This window comes from Diplotaxodon limnothrissa, linkage group LG4 (assembly GCF_057381915.1).
Source record: "Diplotaxodon limnothrissa isolate DT_005_m linkage group LG4, D_limnothrissa_male_GT1.1, whole genome shotgun sequence".
Lineage (NCBI taxonomy): Eukaryota > Metazoa > Chordata > Actinopteri > Cichliformes > Cichlidae > Diplotaxodon > Diplotaxodon limnothrissa.
The window spans coordinates 4,156,797-4,177,223 of record NC_140599.1 but is presented as its reverse complement, the minus strand read 5'-3'; the positions used below and the strand labels follow the sequence as shown (position 1 = coordinate 4,177,223).

The window sequence follows — 20,427 nt, the reverse complement described above, 5'->3', positions numbered from 1 at the left end:
GCATTTCCTCTTGCACAGAGCACAGCAGAGAGCCGTCCATTAAGCAGAAGGAAAAAGGCCTCAAAACAGAGCTGCTGTGAGTCTCTGGTTATCCCAGTCACATGAGCAGAAATGTTGCTGGGACAAATCAGAGTTATTAAAGAGTAGGGGTTTATAAATTCTAAGAAATGCATTTATCGTTGAGGTGAACAGATGTCATATGCACAGTTAAGCAGGTTACCTCCTCTAACAGGAAAAAATATCAGCCGGATATCAAACAGAGCTGCCAGCTCTTTACACCATGGACTCACCCAGACTAGAGATGGCACGATACCACTTTTTTATGTCCGATACCGATACCGATATCATAAATTTGGATATCTGCTGATACCGATATGAATCCGATATAGTGTTTTTTAATCAACAAAACTGTTTTTTAAAATATCTTGCTGCATTTTGCAAGTCTGCAAGTTCATACTCAAGTTTAAAACAACAACTACACTAAAGCTATTCTGTTATACCTGTATACAAAAAAAATATTTCATAGTTCAGCAATACTGATCAATCTAATAAACTTAAACCTACACCATCCTCCCTATTCTGGTATTTTAAAGAGTACTTAGCGTAAATATTAAGCAACCTAACTAACAGGGTTCCAACTCCCAGCAACAACATAAATAAATAAAAAATAGAGAACCACCCCTCACGCGCCACCTCATGATGCTTAATCGACGTAATCAACCTTAATTTGATGCAGTGTGAAAAAAAATGCACAGAAATCAATTATTTTTCAAGAAATATTAAATAGATTCAACATCTTTCTTCAACAAAATTGCAGACTGCACAGATGGTACCTTCCCAAAGTAAAAAGTACTATAGCTTACTAGGGTATATATATTAGACTTAATAGTCACTATATACAGTAATTGACTTCTATTCATTTTACATCAAATTAAAACTTTGGGTGTCAGATAATTATTTATTAAAAGCTAGACATTTTAAATGAGAATAAGAAAGAAAAGTCTGTCTTTGTGCCCCCTTTTCCCTGTTAATGCCCTATCGGCCCCCCTGGCTAAACTTTGCTAGATCCGCCCCTGCACAGTTACCAGCCGTCAGCTGCGTAGAAAAAGATCCTCGAGTAGAAAGTAATAATAAATACATTCTAACAACAGCTTATCAAGCTTAAACGTTCTGCTGTTGTTCAGCCGCTGGTTTCCTCTTTCTGGTGCAAAGTGGACCAAAAACAAAGAAGAGACACGGACTCAGACAGAAAAGCCGATCAGCTGATCAGTTTCACGATTGAAGTAGCAGCCGGAGAGCGAGAGGCAGTCGCTTGTTAAGCTTAACGTGGGAATGCTTTACAAACATTCAGAGATGGACTTACACACTTGCTTTACTTCTCTCGGGATAACTTTGTCGGAGATGAAATGCCAGGTTGCTAGCGAAGCTCCACATGCTATCCAGACCACCGACAGGTCCCGCATGCCACAGCTGCTCTATCACGTGATGCATACTGCTCCGATGTGCTAACGTTCTGAGGTGAGTTACGGCGTGTTGCAAGTTTTGTGCGGTGCTTTCGTGATATTTAATGGATCGGATTACATTTTTTATTTTTCTCCGATATCCGATCCAGTAATTTAGGTCAGTATCGGACCGATACCGATACATAATATCGGATCGGTCCATCTCTAACCCAGACCACCACCAAAGACGACACAGGTGTGATTTTGTATATAAATAAAGACAACTGTCATAAACAGCATAAAGATGGTCAGAAATTAACACACAGGTCTCCAAAAAAACCAAAACAAACCTGCTTATTGCCATGCAGAGCTCCTCGCCACTCTGAGCCAGAAAAAAACCCCGATTAACTTTCAAAAGTTGCACGTGCCATGTACCTACCCAGCTGTATGAATAATGTATGCATGTTGGCGTGTGTGTGTGTGTTTACATGCATGCCTCGTACGAGCGCACGTGTGTGCGTCTGTGTGGGGATAAGCGCAGTGAAGAGAGCTGGATTAGGAGCAGTGAGGGCAGATGGAGCCGCAGAAAGCAGAGGACAGTTTGGGACGCCTCAGTATGCGACATCAACAGGGGATTGTCGCTTTGTGTTGTTTTTGCGCATGCGCACGTGTGATTCTCAGAGTATCATTGGGCACGCACGTGTTCCTGTGAGTGCTGCCTCATGCCCTGACCCCTCCCCTCTGTGCTGTCTGAGTCACGGCGTGTTCTAGATACAAGTGAGCACACACACACACACACACACACGGCTTCGCATAGCCTGGAGTCGGGGAGCTGAAATAGAATTTGGTGTGTGTATGTGTACCAATTTGTTTGTGTGTATGTCTCAAAATTAACCGCAGTGCAAAGCCTTTGAATGTTTCAGCAGGCAGTTAGCTTTTATCAGAGCAATTCAATTAATGTCTGCAAAGCAGAATTGCAACTGAGTGATTGGATGTGTGTTTGAAGAAGTTTGCATGCAGAATTTTGTGTGATTACAAGAATTTCTGTGCTTTTCTTTTTACTTCTGTGCTTAGAATAACCTCGTATGTTTGTAATGCAGAACTGAGATCAGTGCTTTCATATCGCTCTCAGCTAGTTGGATGGGGGGGGGTGGATTGGCATTTCATAGATACTGACTCCAATATCAGAAGTAAATTCTTTTAAACTCCTCGAGCCCACTTCAGTTCAGCTTTCATCATTTATGAGTAAAAGTTGAAAATAAGAATAGAAGGCAGTGATTTAAGATGTCCGGGACGCTGAGATATCGTAACACATGCAATATCCGTGCATATTGGAACAGGAATTGCAGTGAAGGCAGGTTCCAAATTTTTTGACCCTTTGCAGTCATTCCCCTGAAGTTTTTCACTTTAGTTTATTGTTGCCTATAAGTCAAAGTGGCAGTGGAGCCTTTGAATAGCTGAGACACGTGGAAGTCTTTGGAATGCAGAGATAATAAAATAGTTTTGTTTGGTCTTTTTTTCCACACACAACTCATCAGAAAACAATGTGGTAATTGAGAATTTGTAAGCAGAAAAAACTAATGGCAATGATGGCGGAAAAATTAGCTCCAGTGTATGAAATGAGTTGGTTGACACTGACTGGAGATGACTCACCGCTCATTCAGTGTTACACTTCCCCCACTTGAAATGCCTTTGAAACGTCAGCACAAAGGATGAATGACTGCATTAAAACCATGCTTCGTTTAGAGGCGTTTAAAGGCTCAACCTTTGCCAGGTTTGCCACCTCCAAAGTCTCTGAGATTCAAAGACAGTTATATTTCAGAGTGGTACCTGCATCTGTTTTAAACAGTCTTTGGTGTATTAGACCCAGAGCAGAACATATTAAAACAGAGTGCATTAAATATTTTACCTGTACTGATACATCCCAAGAGTCTCATTGAGTCACTGGCAAAACATTTTTGTCCACCTGTGGTTCCCACCATGATGTTCCTGTTTGTGTAAAATGTAAAAAGGTGGATTTCTACATATGATATTTAATTGGTGTCAGTATTTTTGCTGTAGTTTATCATGGCTGAATGCAGGCACATCGTCACAACACACTGTTTTGAAGAGGATCATTTCTGCTGAGAGGAGCTCAGATCCTTCAGATTTTTCAGCTCCAAAGACATAGCACAGTTCTCTGGGTGCTATTGCTAGGAAAGAGCACTGATGGTGGCATTTGCTCTGTGCTCTTGCGATTGCTATTGGCAGTCAGACTTAAAGAACATTTCTGTGCAGCTTGTTTTGGACATGAAAGACTGCACTAGATTTAGCTTTTCTACTCTTTTATGTGTGTATCTTTTTAGTCAGTGGAATCTCTGGTTTCACATTTCTCCTTTAAAAAAATGCTCTTTTCCTGTTTTATTCATTGATGAGTATTTTTTTTATCCTGACGTTTATATCAAACTGCATGGCTCTTTACAGCTTCCTTCATATTTTAGTAAAAGATTGAGCTTTTTGTAATTTTGTAGTGCATGTGCGCACAGCTGTTTAAAATAGTTGTTCTTACACTAAAATAAATGAGTTTAAAACAAGCAACAGAATCAACCATTGAATTCTGGGATAGATTGGGCCACGAAGGATACACCCGACCCATCCTTCAAATCTAGGGAGAAGGAGGACGCATTTGGAGGAGTCTTCAAACGTGGACAGCCTTCGTCGCGTCGCTGTCATGTAATCGGCCTATCAATGTGGACACAGCTACGATACCGAAGATTGCTGCTTCTTCTTCTTCGGGGTTTAACGGCAGCTGGCATCCTTGTAGATGCATTTCTGCCATCTTCTGTTTCAGTCCGTTATTACACTCTTAAATCCTACTACCTATTCCTGCGTCTTTCTGGTTCTTACAAAGCTTCAAACAACTCGTCAACTATTAAATTAGTCGTCAACAATTTTGCTAGTAATCGTGACTAGTCATGGCAGCCCTACCTGTAATTTAATTTTAGCACGAAGGTTATCTATCATATGACATCCTGTGTCAAAATCAAGTATTAAAAGCTACTGTGCAGTTTGGTTTTTAGGTACTTGTGCTGTTTGTCATCTCTTTTGGCCTCACATGCCTGCAGCGTCACTGTGAAGAACAGAAGACAGATCAACAGCCTGTAGGGCAAACATAAAGAGAGATGTCGCAGCAGTGACACCCATATGACCTCCCTCTTAACATCAGTAAGACTTAGCAGGTGGTGCCGGATTACGAGCATTCCTATATTGACAGAGGCAGAAAGAGAAAATTTAGCGCTTTGAAGTTCCAGGGTGTTAACAATACTTAGAACATGTTATAAGATCTGCACTCAGGAACTGAAGACACAGCTGTGAATTTGTTATCTGAGTCAGCTCAGCAAGCTTTACTCAGACCTTGAGCATTTCAGTCCACTCTACAACTGGAGAACATTCACTCGCTGTCTTCTACAACAGAGTCGCTTCTCTTAACCTCCACGCTTCAGCATTTGTCTTTAGGGAACGTTCCACCAGAGCCGCAGAAGACAGTATTCAACTGTTGCCACAGGATTATTGGTCCACATCTTGAGTAGAGTGAAATTCACATGTTAAAAAAACAACAGAAAAAACAGTTGCATGCTGTTCTTTAAACATTGACCTTGAACTCTCAAGTCTTCACCATTTATATCAAATATACAGATTAAAGGAGAAACTAGGGCTGCTCGATTATGGCAAAAATGATAATCACGATTATTTTCACTGAAATTGAGATCACGATTATTTGACGATATTTATTTAACCCTTTAAGACCTACTATAGAACCAAGTCCACCAGAGCTTAAATTATTTTTTTACATGTTGTAGTGCCATTTGTGGGAGCATTTCAAGTTGCTATACATCAATACAACTGTTATAGCCCATATTTTAATAATATGTATGCATTAAGTGCATAGTAATTACATAAATTGCAAAAAAGTGCAATAAACTACAAAAAAAATTGAAAATCGCTTTTGTTTTGTTTACATATATTTCTACTTGGAGAAGTTTAAGAGGTTTATCCCTCAAAACTTTAAATACAATAATGTTGCAAAAAATAGTTTCCCACCACAGGAAATTTATTTTGAGTGTCTTCATAGTTTTATTTTGGAGATACAGCAATTTTTATATACTGCAGGAAAAACAAAAAACAATCCTATGATGCAAATTTGCAAAGAAAACAGCATGTGCATCATTTCACTGTGGGAAGTGTTACGAACAGCTGATAGGAACGGCAAAGCGTGTTTCTGGAATATTATGTTTTTGTTCCTGCGAGCGCTTTTTATGCAATTTTTGCAAAGCTATATGTGGAACGAAACCGTGACCGAGGACAAGCTGATGGCATCAGATGTAAGTACAACTCCTCCGGTTTCATATGCAAAACAAATTATTGCGCTAGCTTACACGGTTCCGGTTCTACAGGGATTTAAAAATAGTTACGCAAAACGGAGCGTGCTGCTCTGACCGGCTTTAAAGGGTTAACAATGACTTTTAAAAAATAATATAAAATAGTGTGCAACACCACTGAAGTTTTTTTTTTTTAAACTCTCTTTTCAACCAACGGCAGTCACTCTCCAAATAACTTCTGCTTAGCTTTCCGAGCTTCCCTCGGGTCCTCTTAATCAGCAGTCTCCAACCTTTTTTGCGCCACGGACGGTTTATGCCCGACAATATTTTCACGGACCGGCCTTTAAGGTGTCGCGGATAAATGAGGGAGGGGCTAATAATCGGCTCAGTCATTTTTAATGATCGTTGAAAGCCCAGATCGTAATCGTGATTAAAATTCGATTAATTGAGCAGCCCTAGGAGAAACCACCATGAAAAGGTCTCAGTGACGGATTGGGCTGACTATTGCAGAGTCGTCAGAGAACTTCTGCAGGAAGCACTGGGTGGAGTTGTGGGAGAAGTCTGCAGTGTAGATGGTGAAGAGGAACGCAGCTAGAACCGTTCCCTGTGGGGCCCCGTACTGCAGACGACCCTGTCCAACACACAGCCCTGAGTTCTCACATACTGTGGTCGATCGGTGAGGTAGTCCAAAATCCAGGTTGTGAGGTGATGGTCCACTCCAGAGTTCTCCAGCTTGTCCTTCAGGACCGTGGGAAGAATGGTGTTGAAGGCACTGGAGAAATCAAAGAACATGATTCTCACAGTGCTCCAGCGGTCTCCAGGTGAGCGAGGGAATGATGTAGGAGGTGAATGACGGCATCATCCGCTCCAATGCCAGGCTGGTAAGCAAACTGAAGTGGGTCCAACAATGAGCTCACCAGGTGCCGAAGCTGAGCCAGGACCAGCCGCTCCAGGGTCTTCATCAGGTGGGATGTCAGAGCCACCGGCCTGTAGCTGTTGAGGTCCTTGGAGCGTGAGGTCTTTGGCACTGGTACAACATAGGAGGTTTTTACAGAGCTGTGGGACTCTCCCCAGCCTCAGGCTCAGGTTGAAGAGGTGCTCCATCACCTCACACAGTTGGTCTGCGCAGGACCTGACGACCCTCGAGCTGATGCCATCATGATCATGGCTAAGCTGGAAACCTGGACCCTCCGTGACTACATGAAGTACCTTCTGAAGGTCTACTAGAAGGTGTGAATGGGGCATTATGGGCAATCCCTACTTGCTACCATCACGAAACCAACCAGCTGATCTACACCACAGCAGCAGTGATCACTGAGATGAGGCTACAAGCTGAACAGCAACAAGGAGAGTAGACTTTATATCTCAAGATTCAGTTATGCTTCCTTATTTTATACAAGTAAATATGTAGTCCTTAGTGTGGCAGTTTTCAGTCCTCTAGGAAATAATTAGGAAGGACACCAGCACTGCAACATGAGTACCCAGCACTGATAGTGACATAACACTGCCTCTATCTGTGTGTGTTTTTTGTGTAACCACCAGAGGAAAGCAACTGTATGACCCTTCCACAGTCACAGAGGTCAGACCTCTGCATCATTTTTTTAATGCTGCAGAGACGATGACACTTACGGAACCATGAAGGCTTTTTAAAAAGTTATCAGTGTGGGCAGATGCATACTGTAGCAACACATTCCTGCGTCAGGCGGGTTACCTAGTGTGTCTAACAGCAGAGTCAGACATAAAACTGAACAACTGCTCTGTCAACAGTAAACTAAATGTACAAGTATCACCACAGTTTTCTATAAAAACCTTTTCAATGCTGTTTCCAGCTCTTCAAGTCAGCGACGCAGCTGACAGATAGCTGACGCTGTGGAATTTACCTTGAGGTGTTGCTAAAACTGTCAGTGGTTTGTTGGAGCCTAACAAAAAGGGTGACATTGTCAGTAAAAAGAAAGACGTTAGCAGAGGTGGGGAACTAAAGGAGAGGAATGACAGACAAAAAGACACGATGCAAGATAGACAGACATAAATGAAAATATTCTATTCAATAAAAGTTACATTTTATGCATCATTTGAATGCAGAATCATTGAAGAACTGTTTTTAAGAGAGAAAGAAAGATGAACAGTAAAGTGGGGAGCAAATATAACGCTACCTGAACTGAAGTGACTTTTGCAATTCTTAATGGACATTTCTTCCTCACCTTGTAAAGAAACGCATGGGAGTTTTTGCTGTTGTGTACATCAAGGACTTCTCTGTGTAGTACAGTGTACCCTCTGTGCCAGCACTGATGTCCTCGTATCCACTCTTGCCACTCTAGTTAAGCTAATAATAAATGTTTAATAGGTGAGTATTTTTTCCTCTCAAGCAAATCCATTTGATGCATAAATTGCATTAACTACTTAATTTCATTGGTAGTTTTGTGGCTCTGCAGCATTCCCTCCTTTCTGTTGGTGGTTATTTTATTAAAAAGAGCATGTATTATGTGTACCGCCTTGTTGTTTTTGGATGCTGTTTTATTGTTCAGGGTAACACAAAGTGCAGATTGTCTGGTGGGAATGGGTTAGTGATGATTGGATCTTCTTAAACTGAAAAAGATGAATTAATTGCATTATTAGATTTTGCAAACTGAATAAGCAAATATTCTGTTTGCTCACCAGGAGGAAGAAGGTGATGTCCTTTCATTTCAGTGTGCCACATCAGGACTACAATTATGTTGCCGTTGTTTCTCCCTCTTTTTAACAAGTCTTAAGCTTCGTGAAACAGTTTGTTTTTTCACCTCATCAGCTGTCCTAAGGGCTAACATTTTTGGATATAACCCGTGTTGATTGGTGTATTTATTTTATCAGGATTTAGTTTTAACTCTCTTCCTAGCAAATGTCATAATTCTAAGACTTTTCTAAGAATTTCGTCATGAGGAGTTAATCTTAGTACAAGGACGCTTTGTGAATACAAGCCGTGGTTGTATTAGTCTGTTTAACAGTCCATCAGTCTATTTACAGCCACAGTCATTCAATGAAAAAACAAGATTTGGAGACTGCGGCATGACTGAGATTACTGCCAGCATTTACAAGGAACCTGACATTTTGTTGCCTGTTTTTAAAAAAACAAAAAACAAAAAGAGACCATACTGTAGTTACAGATGCATCTATAGGCTGCATGTGTGCAAGGCAAAAACACACATATGCTTGTTAGGCAACATACAAATAAAATACTAGAATTTCATTCATGCAAGTGAGAGAACATTTCCTCATGTTCTTTCTCAAATTTGCTCCAGAAACCAGCAACATGACAGACGTGATGGAAACGTGTAGTTCAGAGGAACTTCTTGTACCTAACGTACAGTATTCGAAAAGCTGGAAATTAGCTATAACACTAACTAAACTAGGGTATGCACCTGCTGTTTAGCAGTGTAAAATTCAACATTATAAAAACTCTATTAGCCAGTGCAGTTTTTGTCTCCATTGGCTTCATGTTTCAGGCCACAGGTTTCTGCTTGTCTCATACCCAGAATCACCGTTTACTTTATAGTAAATCAAGAAAACACAATTAGTTCCACTTGGAGTTGGACATCTCCCTCTTAATTTTAGTGATGTGGTTTTATAGATCTACAAGTCAGTCGACCGCTTTTACCCTGATCTCTCATACTTCTCTCCAACTATTGGGTGAATTGCCATGAAAATTTGGCATTTACATTCTCCGGAATAGTAAGTCTTATCACTTTGAGGTTGACATTTCCCTGACATTTTCCTTTGGTGAAACCAGCAAGCTTGAAATGTCTTGAAAAATAATAGCTTAAAGCAGACCATAATACATTTGATTGAAGACACACATGATCCCCTCAGGATAAATGTTATCACTCTGGTAGTCCCCGACTTCCCCGACTCCCCAACTTATCTGGACCTATCATTACTTCAGCATTCTCGTTTGCCAAACACTGATTTGTTTTGTTTAATGGTAATTACCTAGTTTTGCCACACTAAAATGTCAAAGCAAGCTGTTATGCGCATTATCAAAATGTTGACATCAGTTCATATAAAAACTTCTTGCTTAGTTGCTTTTTTTTTTTAAGTTTAACTGCTGCTGTCAATAAAAGGCACCAGAGCTGATCAGTCGTAGATGTGTCTAATATGTTTAGCCTTTACTGCGGACGACATGCTAGGAGTGCACATTTTGCACTCTCATATAAAAACAGGTCCTGTGATTTATTGCCACAATAGCTAACATAAATGGAAACATGTGGAAGCCAAAAGAAAAGTCATCTTTATCATTATTTTTATTTAAATTAGCGAGAACTCTCCTAGGCAGCTTTCTTTAAGTACTCTTCAGGAAAAGTTCAACAGGCTTCTAGAAAGGCATCCAAAGCTCTTCTCTGGATGTTGGCCACCTTTGTGGTCCTTTCTCCACACTGCTTGAATAATGTTGTGCTCCAGGCTCTATGGAGGGCAAAAAAACACACGCACTGGAGCACTATCCAGGTGTGCTTTTACTGCATTGAAAGTGTGTTTGGGATCATTGTTGTGGTGAAAAATGAAGCTGTTGCCAATCAGATGGGCTCCAGATGGTACTGCATGGTGGTTCGGAATCTGATGGTACATTTTTATGTTCATAATTCAAAGAAGAAGAAGAAAAAAACGGAACAACAAATAAAGACATGTCATTATTATGTAAGCAGTTTGCGTTTTTAAGAATGACAGAGTCGTGGATATTGGTTAAAGTGGGACGTACAGTAACCTGTGGAGTCAGAAGGTCCTGTATGAACGTGCAAGATATTAAATGACAATATTTTATTTTGAAACAGAATATTCATTTAAATAAAAGTTTGACAAATAAATTTGCATGCTGTCAGTTATAGTTCTGCATCTCTAAAGTCAAAGCAATCCATCAGTTGGAAAGGCAAAGTCAGTTTATAAGTCATTCCCTTTCATGGTCGGCCTTTAATGTTAAAGCTGCTGGAAGTGAAACTGGGAAAACAGCAAGAAGAAATAATGAGCAAATGAAAGCGTTACTTATGTATTTATGGCTTGTTGTGGAGCTTGTTGTTTGGCTCTTCTGCCTCAGATGAACCCTGCTTGGGATCATTCAGCTACACCCTCCCAGGTAAATTTGAACCAGCTGCAACTTATGATTTCACAAGGAGCAAAAAGAGATCACAGACAAGGCTAATTCAATTGATGAGATATCTAGCATCTCTGTGTCCTCATAAGACTTCGCTTGGCTCTACTAGGGAGACTGCATCAGACTGCTGTTATGTAATCAAGTTAGCATTAAAGCTTAAGTGAGTTTGGATCCAGAGAGGCAACAGTTTTGTTTTTTTCCTCTTGGGGAACGAAATAAAAAGGGCAAAGTAGAAGGATGCTAGCAAAGAGGTCATGCACCAGAAAAGTGACAGGAGTCAAATGTAAAAATATCAGCAGGAACGACAGGTGACAGAGCCGGAGAGGGAGAAGAGGGAAAGTCGCGCTGAAGAAACACGTAACGTGAGTAATAAAGCAAGGACAGGAAGAGACAGAGAGAGGTTGTACAAGGTAAATCTGGGCATGACGAGTTGTGTTGTGATGACAGAGAGCATGACACTTAGGGGGGAGGAACTACACCATGCCGTGCAGACATGGAGGGAGGGAGGGAGGGAGGGAGGGGAGGCTGGACGAGAGCAACTAGAAAGAAGGGAGAGCAAGAGGGAGGCAGGCTGGTGGAGGGAAATAAACAGAGTGGCCGTTCCTCCCAGCAGCCAGTCTGAGGCACACAGCTACTAGTGAAGTCTGTTTCAGTTGATTGCAGCAACTCAAGCTCAGTTCTTTTGCATTTGTCTGGGATCAACTCGTTGCTGAGTTCAGTGGGAGGCTTATCGTCGGGGATTTGAGGTCTGCAAACACAGCTTGTGTTCATGTGAACCAGGCTGAGTGGGACACGTGCAGTAACTTCCTGGGAGGCTGGATCAGCAGACGGTGCTGCTGGGCTGCATCATCTCCTGCTGATATTCCTTCAAAAGGAGCAACATGCATATCTTACAGTCGTACTGCATCAACAGGTTGGTGTGATTGCGGAAATGCATTTCTCTGCGATTGCGTGTATGTCTGTTGGAAGTGGGTGTGTGCTCTGCTGGCATCTGTGCCCCCTGTCACATGCTCATAACAGATTAAGTATGAGATGTCTGTGTGTGTTGAGTCCTGTTTATGGTCTTCGCTATCTGTAAACCAGTTTATTAGTCACAAATTCATAACAGTAGTCCAGAAATTTGATTTCCAAGGGATGATTGCATTAATTTACTTTCATCTGATGAAATGTCTGAAATCTGAAAGGATGTTAGTGATTCTGTAAGCCTTGCTAGTTTAACAATAAATCTGTTGTGAGTGCATGTACCACATCCAGATCATTCAACTGATGCCCCAGGTCAGAGCTCTAGACCAGCTCCTGTGTCTGTCTTTGCAACCACATAATTGTTTCCATTTTCACAAAATGTATGTTATATTTTAACAGAAATGCACTTTGGATAGTTTCTATTTATTTCTTTGTCAAAGGGAATCTCATTAAGGCAAAGGTTCTATTTAAAGCTGCCGTAGCATGGATGCCAAGTAGCTTGTTACAAGAGTAGTAACATTAACAAATCAGCCTAAGACTGCTTGTTCAACTAACTCACAAAGTTATCAATTAATTAATTAGGTAGTTATAGTGTTTAAAATCTAACGAAGATGGTAATGGTTTAAACAAGCTCATTAAGGGTGTCACAAGAACCGATCATTACAATCCGTTTTGAGACCAAAAGCCAGGGCAGAAAATCCTCAGAACTCCAGGGGACATCTATAAGAAAGTTGTGTACACCCACACACAGTGAAAACTACTGTCATTGGAAGATGGGCTAGTCCAACTGTCGCAGTATCTCTGTCCCAACTCATTGATAAGAATGGCAGTCAAAGTTGGGTATGGTGATATTTGATATGCAAAAGACAATATGCGAAAATGCTGCCCTGCTTTTCAGAGCAATTAAGGCTCATTTTCAATTCAGTGACGCACCTGCAAGAGATCCATTGTAAGGACTCAAGCTGACTGAGTTTCAGCTCAACATGTAAAATGATCTGTGCATTTCTTTTTATCCTAAAATTATCCAAAAATGCGTGTTACCGGTTTGTCTGGCAACAAAATAAATGTTCCCATTTCAAAGTAACATCCTGCTACCATCCTGTCAGGCATTCAAACAAACTCATTAACGGGTTTATGTTTAAGGACACATTGGTTTGGTATGAAAGTAGATATTAAGAATGATTTTGGTACACAAATCAAACGCAAAGATTTGTGCTCTGATAATTGTCATATATGACTGATTGTTTGCTCTAGCAGTCGCCTTTTGCATAGATTTGCAGCTTACTGAGATTCACAACATATCAGGTTTTTCTCATTGATAAATGGCAGACACCACAACAACTTGCTAAAAAATATATGTATAAATACAAAACTGTAATTGTTCACCCTTCTTCTCTATAACCACCATGGAGACCACTGAGGGCTGGACGTCTTCAGCCTGTTCTGTTCTGCTGCCCCCATAGCGGTCAGGAATAAATGGTTGCAGCTTTATGATTGCAGTTTTCAAAAGACGTAAACTTCCTCTCCCCTGTGGATTGTCATTTTTTTTTAAGTTGGATTTGGATTTCAAGTAGCGCTAAATCGTTCTCTGGAAATTTTTCCAAACCTCACTAACTTGCACATTTGAGTTATTCCTTCACATTGTAGAAAATGTATACAAGAGCTGTCAACACTGACATAAACTCCAGTTCAGTTTACATTGATCAGCTACCAGAGCAGGCAGTTTCCCACCATGTTACTGCCTCACCATGTGCACTGCTTTAAAGATAATATGTTTCATGGACCGTGAAGAGCAGCAAGAACTGAAAAAGAGACGTCAGAGGATTTTTTTTCTTTTCTTTTTTTTAGGTTGGAAGAGCAAAGTGGATTTGACAGCCAGTGAGCAGGGGGAAGGAGGGACGACAGTGGTGTTACCTAATAGTGTTGATGGAAGTTGAGGGAGGAGAAGAGGAAAGAGGTGGGGCGGAGGGAAAGACAGAAATCACTGGGAAGATCGAGGGAATATAGCAGTAGCTGTGAGCCGACAAAGTGACAGTGGTTTGGAGAGAGAGCTTTTAAAGAGACAGAGAAAATGGGAATGCGAGGGGTGTGGAGCAAACAGCCAAACATGTGGATAGATGGGGGGGAAGGGAGGGGGAGATGGAGAGAGTGTGGTAATCCAAATCTGCTGCAAATAACAGAATTTGTCATGTGAGCGTGATAAAGGAGAAGGATACAAAATTATAGAAAGCGACAGAAGGTGGGGATGAATGGTGCATGTGCAGTCTTTAAGTGGAGAGGATAGAGTGGAGTGGCCTTCATTTCCATGCATGGGAAGCATTGGTATGATTCAGTTTTGAATCCGTGACCAGAGTTTGTCAGTAATCCCCCAAAAGTGTTGGAAGTTAAACTTTGTTGCCTATCAGTTCATTTGTCCATCCAGCCATTCATAGTATGCTAACATGTGCAGAATGCTTGCAGTACAAACTGACATTAGAGCCCGCCATAAATGACGCGACAACACTCGGTAATTTGTAAACTATCCTGTTCTTATTCTATCGTTTTATTTGTTTGTTTTTAAACCGGTCATTACCGTGTATGGTCAAGTGTTTGATCTGTGCCATTATCGACTAACACTACTCAAGCTAGCTTGGGTAGCATAGTTCGTCAAGTAAGGTTAAACAAGGTAAGAATTTTGCCTAGCAACAAAAAGGAAATGGGCTCAAACCAAAGTCTATTTGCAGAACAAACTCAATAGTGCAGCGAAATAACAAGATTCAAATATACCAGCCTGTTTCTGCTGTAACCATAGACGAGGCTGAAGTGGCGTTTGAAGAGACTGTGCTGTATTTGTTTACCATGCATATTGTGGTGGTTTGGATTGCTAATTAGCACCACGCTCAACCATGACTTTAGCAAATTTATCACAGGAACTCATTTTGGGACCACGTGTTGAACATATTTCAAAACAAGCAAGACAAGGAGACACTGAGATCTTGAAAGATCTTAGAAATTAAAAAGATTTTCTTCTTTTTTATTACTTAGTTTTTAATAAAGGTTTTACGTATTTTAACAGAAAAGGAAAACAACAAACAACCAAAAACAACAATAACAAAACAAGCAGTCGACTGAAAAGCACAGCTTTTTCCCACAAAGCAATTCTGGCAGTGAGAACATGACTTTATATCCATGAATTGACAGCACATATACAGATGTAAGAGCAGCCTCGGAGAGGCATGCAAGAGTTTATATAGATGTGGGTAGGCACAAACAGGAGAAAGGAAGAAAAAAAATTCTAATTTCGGATATATTTCAACCACTTGTCCCATCTCGTGGTATAAATATTAGCTTGCAGCCTTAACAAAAAGGTAAGTTTTTCCATTTTATGAATCTCCTCAACAACGCTCAACCAGTCGACCAGAACAGGGGGGTCAGTACATTCGGCAAGTACAAAAGGACATCATCAGCTATTTTGTGTTCTCTTGAATTAACTACGACCCCATGAATACTATTATTTTCTCTTATTGCCTGTGCTAAAGGTTCAATGTAAAGAGCGAAAAGAGTCTGAGACAAGTGACAACCTTGACGAGTAGATCTTTAGAAATTAAAAACATTTTCATAGCAAACTAACAGCTCTTATATAATGTCAAGTGTCAGACTGGTTACCCAGCAAACCAAATGTAAAATGTAAGTCTGTGCTATGACTGCAGACCAACATATTTATGGAGAGGATTCCTTTAAATATCTAAAATGCAGCATAGTTTCCACGTTTCTCTACCAGTTTTTCTAGCAGTGTTATCTTATGTCTTTTTTAATGTAGTTAATTACCAAAAAAAACAAAACAGAAACTGTCTTTGCATTATCTGACTTGGAAAAAGAAATCTTATTAATGATCTTTTTCCTGAAGCTGCTATAATGTTATCTTTTTTTAATCACTTATGTCTTTTTTCCCTTCCACCCTCTTCTCCTCCACCCTCCCAGATGGCCAGATGTGCCGAAAAGGAAGAGAAAGAACAGCCAGTGCTCAGTGAAGAGCATGTCTGGTAACTAACTTCATTATCTCTGCCTCACTCGTGTTGTTTGTGTCACCCCCCACATGGAAGTGAACACAATTCAAAGCATATTTCCTCTAAGACGATGTCTTTTGATGTACTGCTGGATTCGGCCAGTGATTGGTTTAAATCCGTGACTCGGCAGCTCCCCTGGGTTTTCAGTGGTGTCCTTATTGTCAGGAATATGATTATTCCTCGTCACCATTGTATAGTTTCCCTCAGAGGCCTTGTTGAACACAAATCAGCTAACCAAGGGGGATTGGTTAGGCAGGTCTATGAATGTTCAGGACTAATCTTTAATGGATTATATCAGAAAAGAAATAGATGTATGCAATAATCATTATTCATGTTATGGATAAATAAACAGAATCAGCATTTATTTCTACCTGTAAACTTTGTATTTTGTTCATGATTTTTTTTTTTTCCTGATTTAATATGCTAGCCTCAGATATCGTCGAGCCAAATTAATCGGGGCAAATGTAGTGTTTTCCATAGTGGTAGCTTGTGGTGTAGGGGTGCTTAATTACAAATCTGGATTATGAATTGTATGTATTGAAATTGCAAAATCACAACAGTCTTTGAACCTAGACATGTCTTTAATTGGGCTCTTCCTGCGCACTAAAACTGGAACGTTCACATTTAATACAAGGTGGGCCTTAATGCTGGAACCAGTGCATTTCAAAAGATCCAACTTTTACTTGATGGCTAAAGGTCTGGGCCACACTTTTCACAGTAGTTGCGTGTGGTTTCAGACAAATTAACATTTTCCACAGAATCCGTAGTTGAGTGTGCTAGTCTGCTAACGACCAAAACAGTCACAAGGAATTTTTGGATGCATCACTGTCAGGAAATACACTTTTTCCCGAGATCCCAATGGTTGCCAGTCACCAATTAGTTGGTAGGTCTTGTACAAGATAACTGTTACATCACGACCAAAGCTATGTTGCAAATCCCGTCTGTGATGAAGATGCAAAGACTTCTTGTAAACCACTTGACTCAGCAACTGCATTGTTCGTTCACTTTTATATGTTTATTATACATTATCGCATGAAATTATACAGAATCAGAATGGATCTACTTTTTTTCCTTCTTCGCTTCAGTAGTACAAGAGGATTGGCTGAAGAAGTATGCTCCCTGTGGAGCAGACTTTACTTTTGTGATTTCCAGCAGCGTCTGTACATGTGGGTTATTGTTTGCACCTGTGCTTTGGGTGGTTGGTGGTCCTTGTGCAACTACATGACAGCTTAGAGGTTAGAATTCTTATGTACGTTACATATATTCATATTGTGTGACTTCAGAGGATCAAAGAGTTCAAGGAAACTTCTGAAGAGAAATAAATTAGTCAATGAAATGTGAAGATGAAAAGCATATTTCATGAATTCTGGGAATGTGAGTGTAAACCTTATAAGCTGGCATGATATCGGAGTCTGCGGGGAAGACGGCCTGTCTTAAAGTTGCAAGAAAAAGGTTGTTATACAAGGATTTAATTAACCGGCTTTCCACTCTTAATCTTTGACCTTAAGTCTAAGTCACATTTAAAGACAAAAGCAGGGAAGAAAAACTTTGTGCGAGTGATTTCTCCAAAAGGTTCTGGGAGTGAGGTGCTCCTATTAAGGAGACTGCAATTGTTGGTTATAGAGCCCCCCTCCCCCTATTAGTAAAGCCATAAAAAATCTGTTTACTAGTCTTATCATCTTTAAAAAAGGCTGGCTGGTGTGAACTCTTCCTCAATTATTGCTCAAAACTTTTAGACGACCTTAAAAGAGGTATGAAGCTGGCAAAGGCTACAAAAACAAGACTTGGCTGTACATCAGTCCATGGATAGGCAAACTGCCCACAAATGGAGCAAAGTTCAGGACACCAAGAACACAACATGCAGTCCTGGCAGATTGGAAAGAACCCAGCGTTTGGAGTAAAATGTTTGCAGAAATCCCTACACTTAGCTTTAGTCTTTGTTCATGAAAAAGCACGTAACGTGAAGAGACAAAATCTGAGCTTTTGCCTGACACTGAAAAGGTACTGCACCAAAACATCATCCCCACCGTGAAGTGTGGTGGAAGTAGCATTGTGGCTTAGAGTTGATTTCCTCAAGGCCAGGATCCTTGCAGTCATTGAGGGATATGGGAATTCAGAATTGTGTCAAAACATATAAGATTATAGGAGAATGAAGCTTCTGATCCTAAAGCACACAAGTGAACAAATATCAGAATGGCTGAAAAAGAGGAAAACTCTGGTTTTGGATGTCTGTGAAGGTTCTCAGTCATCCAGGTCATCGTAGTCAAAGGAGCTTGCAAAGAAAAGCGTCTGGACTTCTTTAAGTTGCTTGAAGACGTTTCACCTCTCATCCGAGAAGCTTCTTCAGTTCTAAGGTCAAATGGTGGAGAGTCCCAGATTTAAACCTAGTGGGAGTTTCCCCCCACAGAGGGACAAAAGGACCCCCTGATGATCCTCTAATCGCCTGAGCCAAGGTGTGAAACTGGGTGTGTGTCCCAATCAGCCAGAGTTTCGGGTGTGTTCATTGTGAAACCTGGCCCCACCTTATCATGCGAATTCCTGAGGTCAGATGGCCCAGGATGTGAGTGGGCGTTAAGGCGTCTGGGGAGGGATCTCAAAACTGGATTATAGATGGCAGAGAGTTGGCCATTCCTGGGCATTCCTCACTGCACTCTACAGCATCTGGTTTTGGAATGATCAAATCAGAATTCTGACCTTTGAGATGGAGCTTGCTGTGTGATGAGAAGAAATATCGATGAACTGAACTCTCTCTCATCTTGATGTGCAAGTCTTGGCAATAATCAGGTTGTGTTGTCTGTAATTGTGACTAAGATGAAGTTTAATCGTCTGACTTCAAAACTCACATGTTATTGGTATACTGTCTTATTCTTGCAACTGTGTATATGTTTCATCTGGTATCACAGTCTGTAGGGGCCATGTATGCAGGTCTTTCATTGAGGCCCCTGTGATAACACTCATCCTCGCCCCTCCTTTCCTTCTCCACTCCTCCTCATCACTACTTCTCCTCTTCTTCTCTTCCTCCCTCTGACCCCATTCATCCTGATCTTCCTTTATCACTCTTGCCCTTACGTCATCACGCCTCACCATCCATCTTGCTTGTACTCCCTTGTTCGCACTCCTTCACCCATCTCTCATTCCATCCTATCTTCCTTTTCGACCTCCTCTTCCTCTCCTATAGCTCTTAGCGTCTCTGTTCCAGGGTACATCCCCAGCTACCTGGAGAAGGACGAGCCATGTGTAGTGTGTGGGGACAAGGCGACTGGGTACCACTACCGCTGCATCACCTGTGAGGGCTGCAAGGTACATAACACCTCTGTTGTATCAACATGGTGCAGATATTAGTTTGTCATGTATTATACACTCTGACAGCTCTGGCAGGAGGTAGAGGTGGCTGATCCAGCTCTAAAATGACAGTTAACATCACCACAAAGGAACTTATAAATCTGAAAGCAGTTACTTCAATTCTTTGTTATCTATATATCACCAAGTCAGAACAACAGTCATCTCAAGGCAGTTTATATTGTAAGGTAAAGACTTAATATAATCGAAAGAAAACCTCAATAATCACACAACCCCCTATGAGCAAGCACCTGGCAAGAGTGGGAAGGAAAAACTCTGTTTTAACAGGAAGAATCTTCAAGAAGGAATGGGTTCAGGGCAGAAAGGCAGGACAAAAGACACACTGAGGAAGAAGATCTAATGACTAAACACAGAGTGCAAACTGTATAAACATGTGGAGAGTGAAAAGAGTGAATGAAAAAAGTGTTTCATGGAAAGCCCACAGCGGCCTGGCCTGTTGGAGCATAAGTAAGCAAGATTCAGGCCATAGCGATAAGTTTTATCAAAAATGGAAGGTGTAAGCCTAATCTTAAAGGTAGCACACTGTCTTGTAAACTGATTTCAAAGAGCTACAGGTAGCTGAATAGTTAAGCGTGAAAAAGCTCAGTGTTCGAAACACATAAACGTGAAGTTGGGTGGGCTGCCCAGGTATCATTTGTGCTGTACTTTAGTACTTTTGCAGATAGTGAACAGTGTGATTTGTAAGTTCTTTCACTGCTAACGAGCTAGCCCCAGCCCGTCATGTCTTCTGTTGCCCTACCAGCAACTGACTTGTTCACTGTTATGATGACATTCAGCTGTTTCTCCAGGACGTCTCTTGTCTTGGACAGACTCCAACTCCAGCGCCATAGGCTCCCGCCGCCTCTGTAGGGTAAACATGAGAGTCTGCATAAACCAAAATCATGTGTCCCTACGCCAAGCTAATTGAAGCTGCGGAGGAAAATGGTACAAAAGTCCGTCGGCTCCCTGACGAGGCAGCTATGATTACTCCTCCTGATTATGTTTCCTTTCACCTGCATGTGCCTCCACTCCCACCTCACTCTATACATAAAAATTGCATTTACTTCTTTAGGAAACACTGAAGGATCAGTAAGAAAGAACCATTGTGAGCTCAATGTATTTTCGCAGCTAACTGAATTATTCTGACGAGGTTAGCTAGTTCC

The 20,427-nt window shown here is 41.0% G+C and overlaps 1 protein-coding gene across 2 annotated transcripts in view; it reads left to right on the top strand.

The window, feature by feature from the left end:
• Positions 1 to 20,427, top strand: part of LOC146633063 (thyroid hormone receptor alpha) — a 40,990-nt gene that overhangs the window by 4,793 nt on the left and 15,770 nt on the right. The window contains exons 1-3 of one of the 2 annotated variants that reach the window (XM_085351301.1): positions 11,492 to 11,829; positions 15,840 to 15,901; positions 19,104 to 19,225. In XM_085351301.1, the coding sequence (XP_085207427.1) occupies positions 11,798 to 11,829; positions 15,840 to 15,901; positions 19,104 to 19,225 (216 nt within the window). In that variant the 5' untranslated portion in view covers positions 11,492 to 11,797. Of the gene's footprint in view, positions 1 to 11,491; positions 11,830 to 15,839; positions 15,902 to 19,103; positions 19,226 to 20,427 lie in introns of those variants that run through there. The other variant, XM_085351300.1, reaches the window with a different exon arrangement.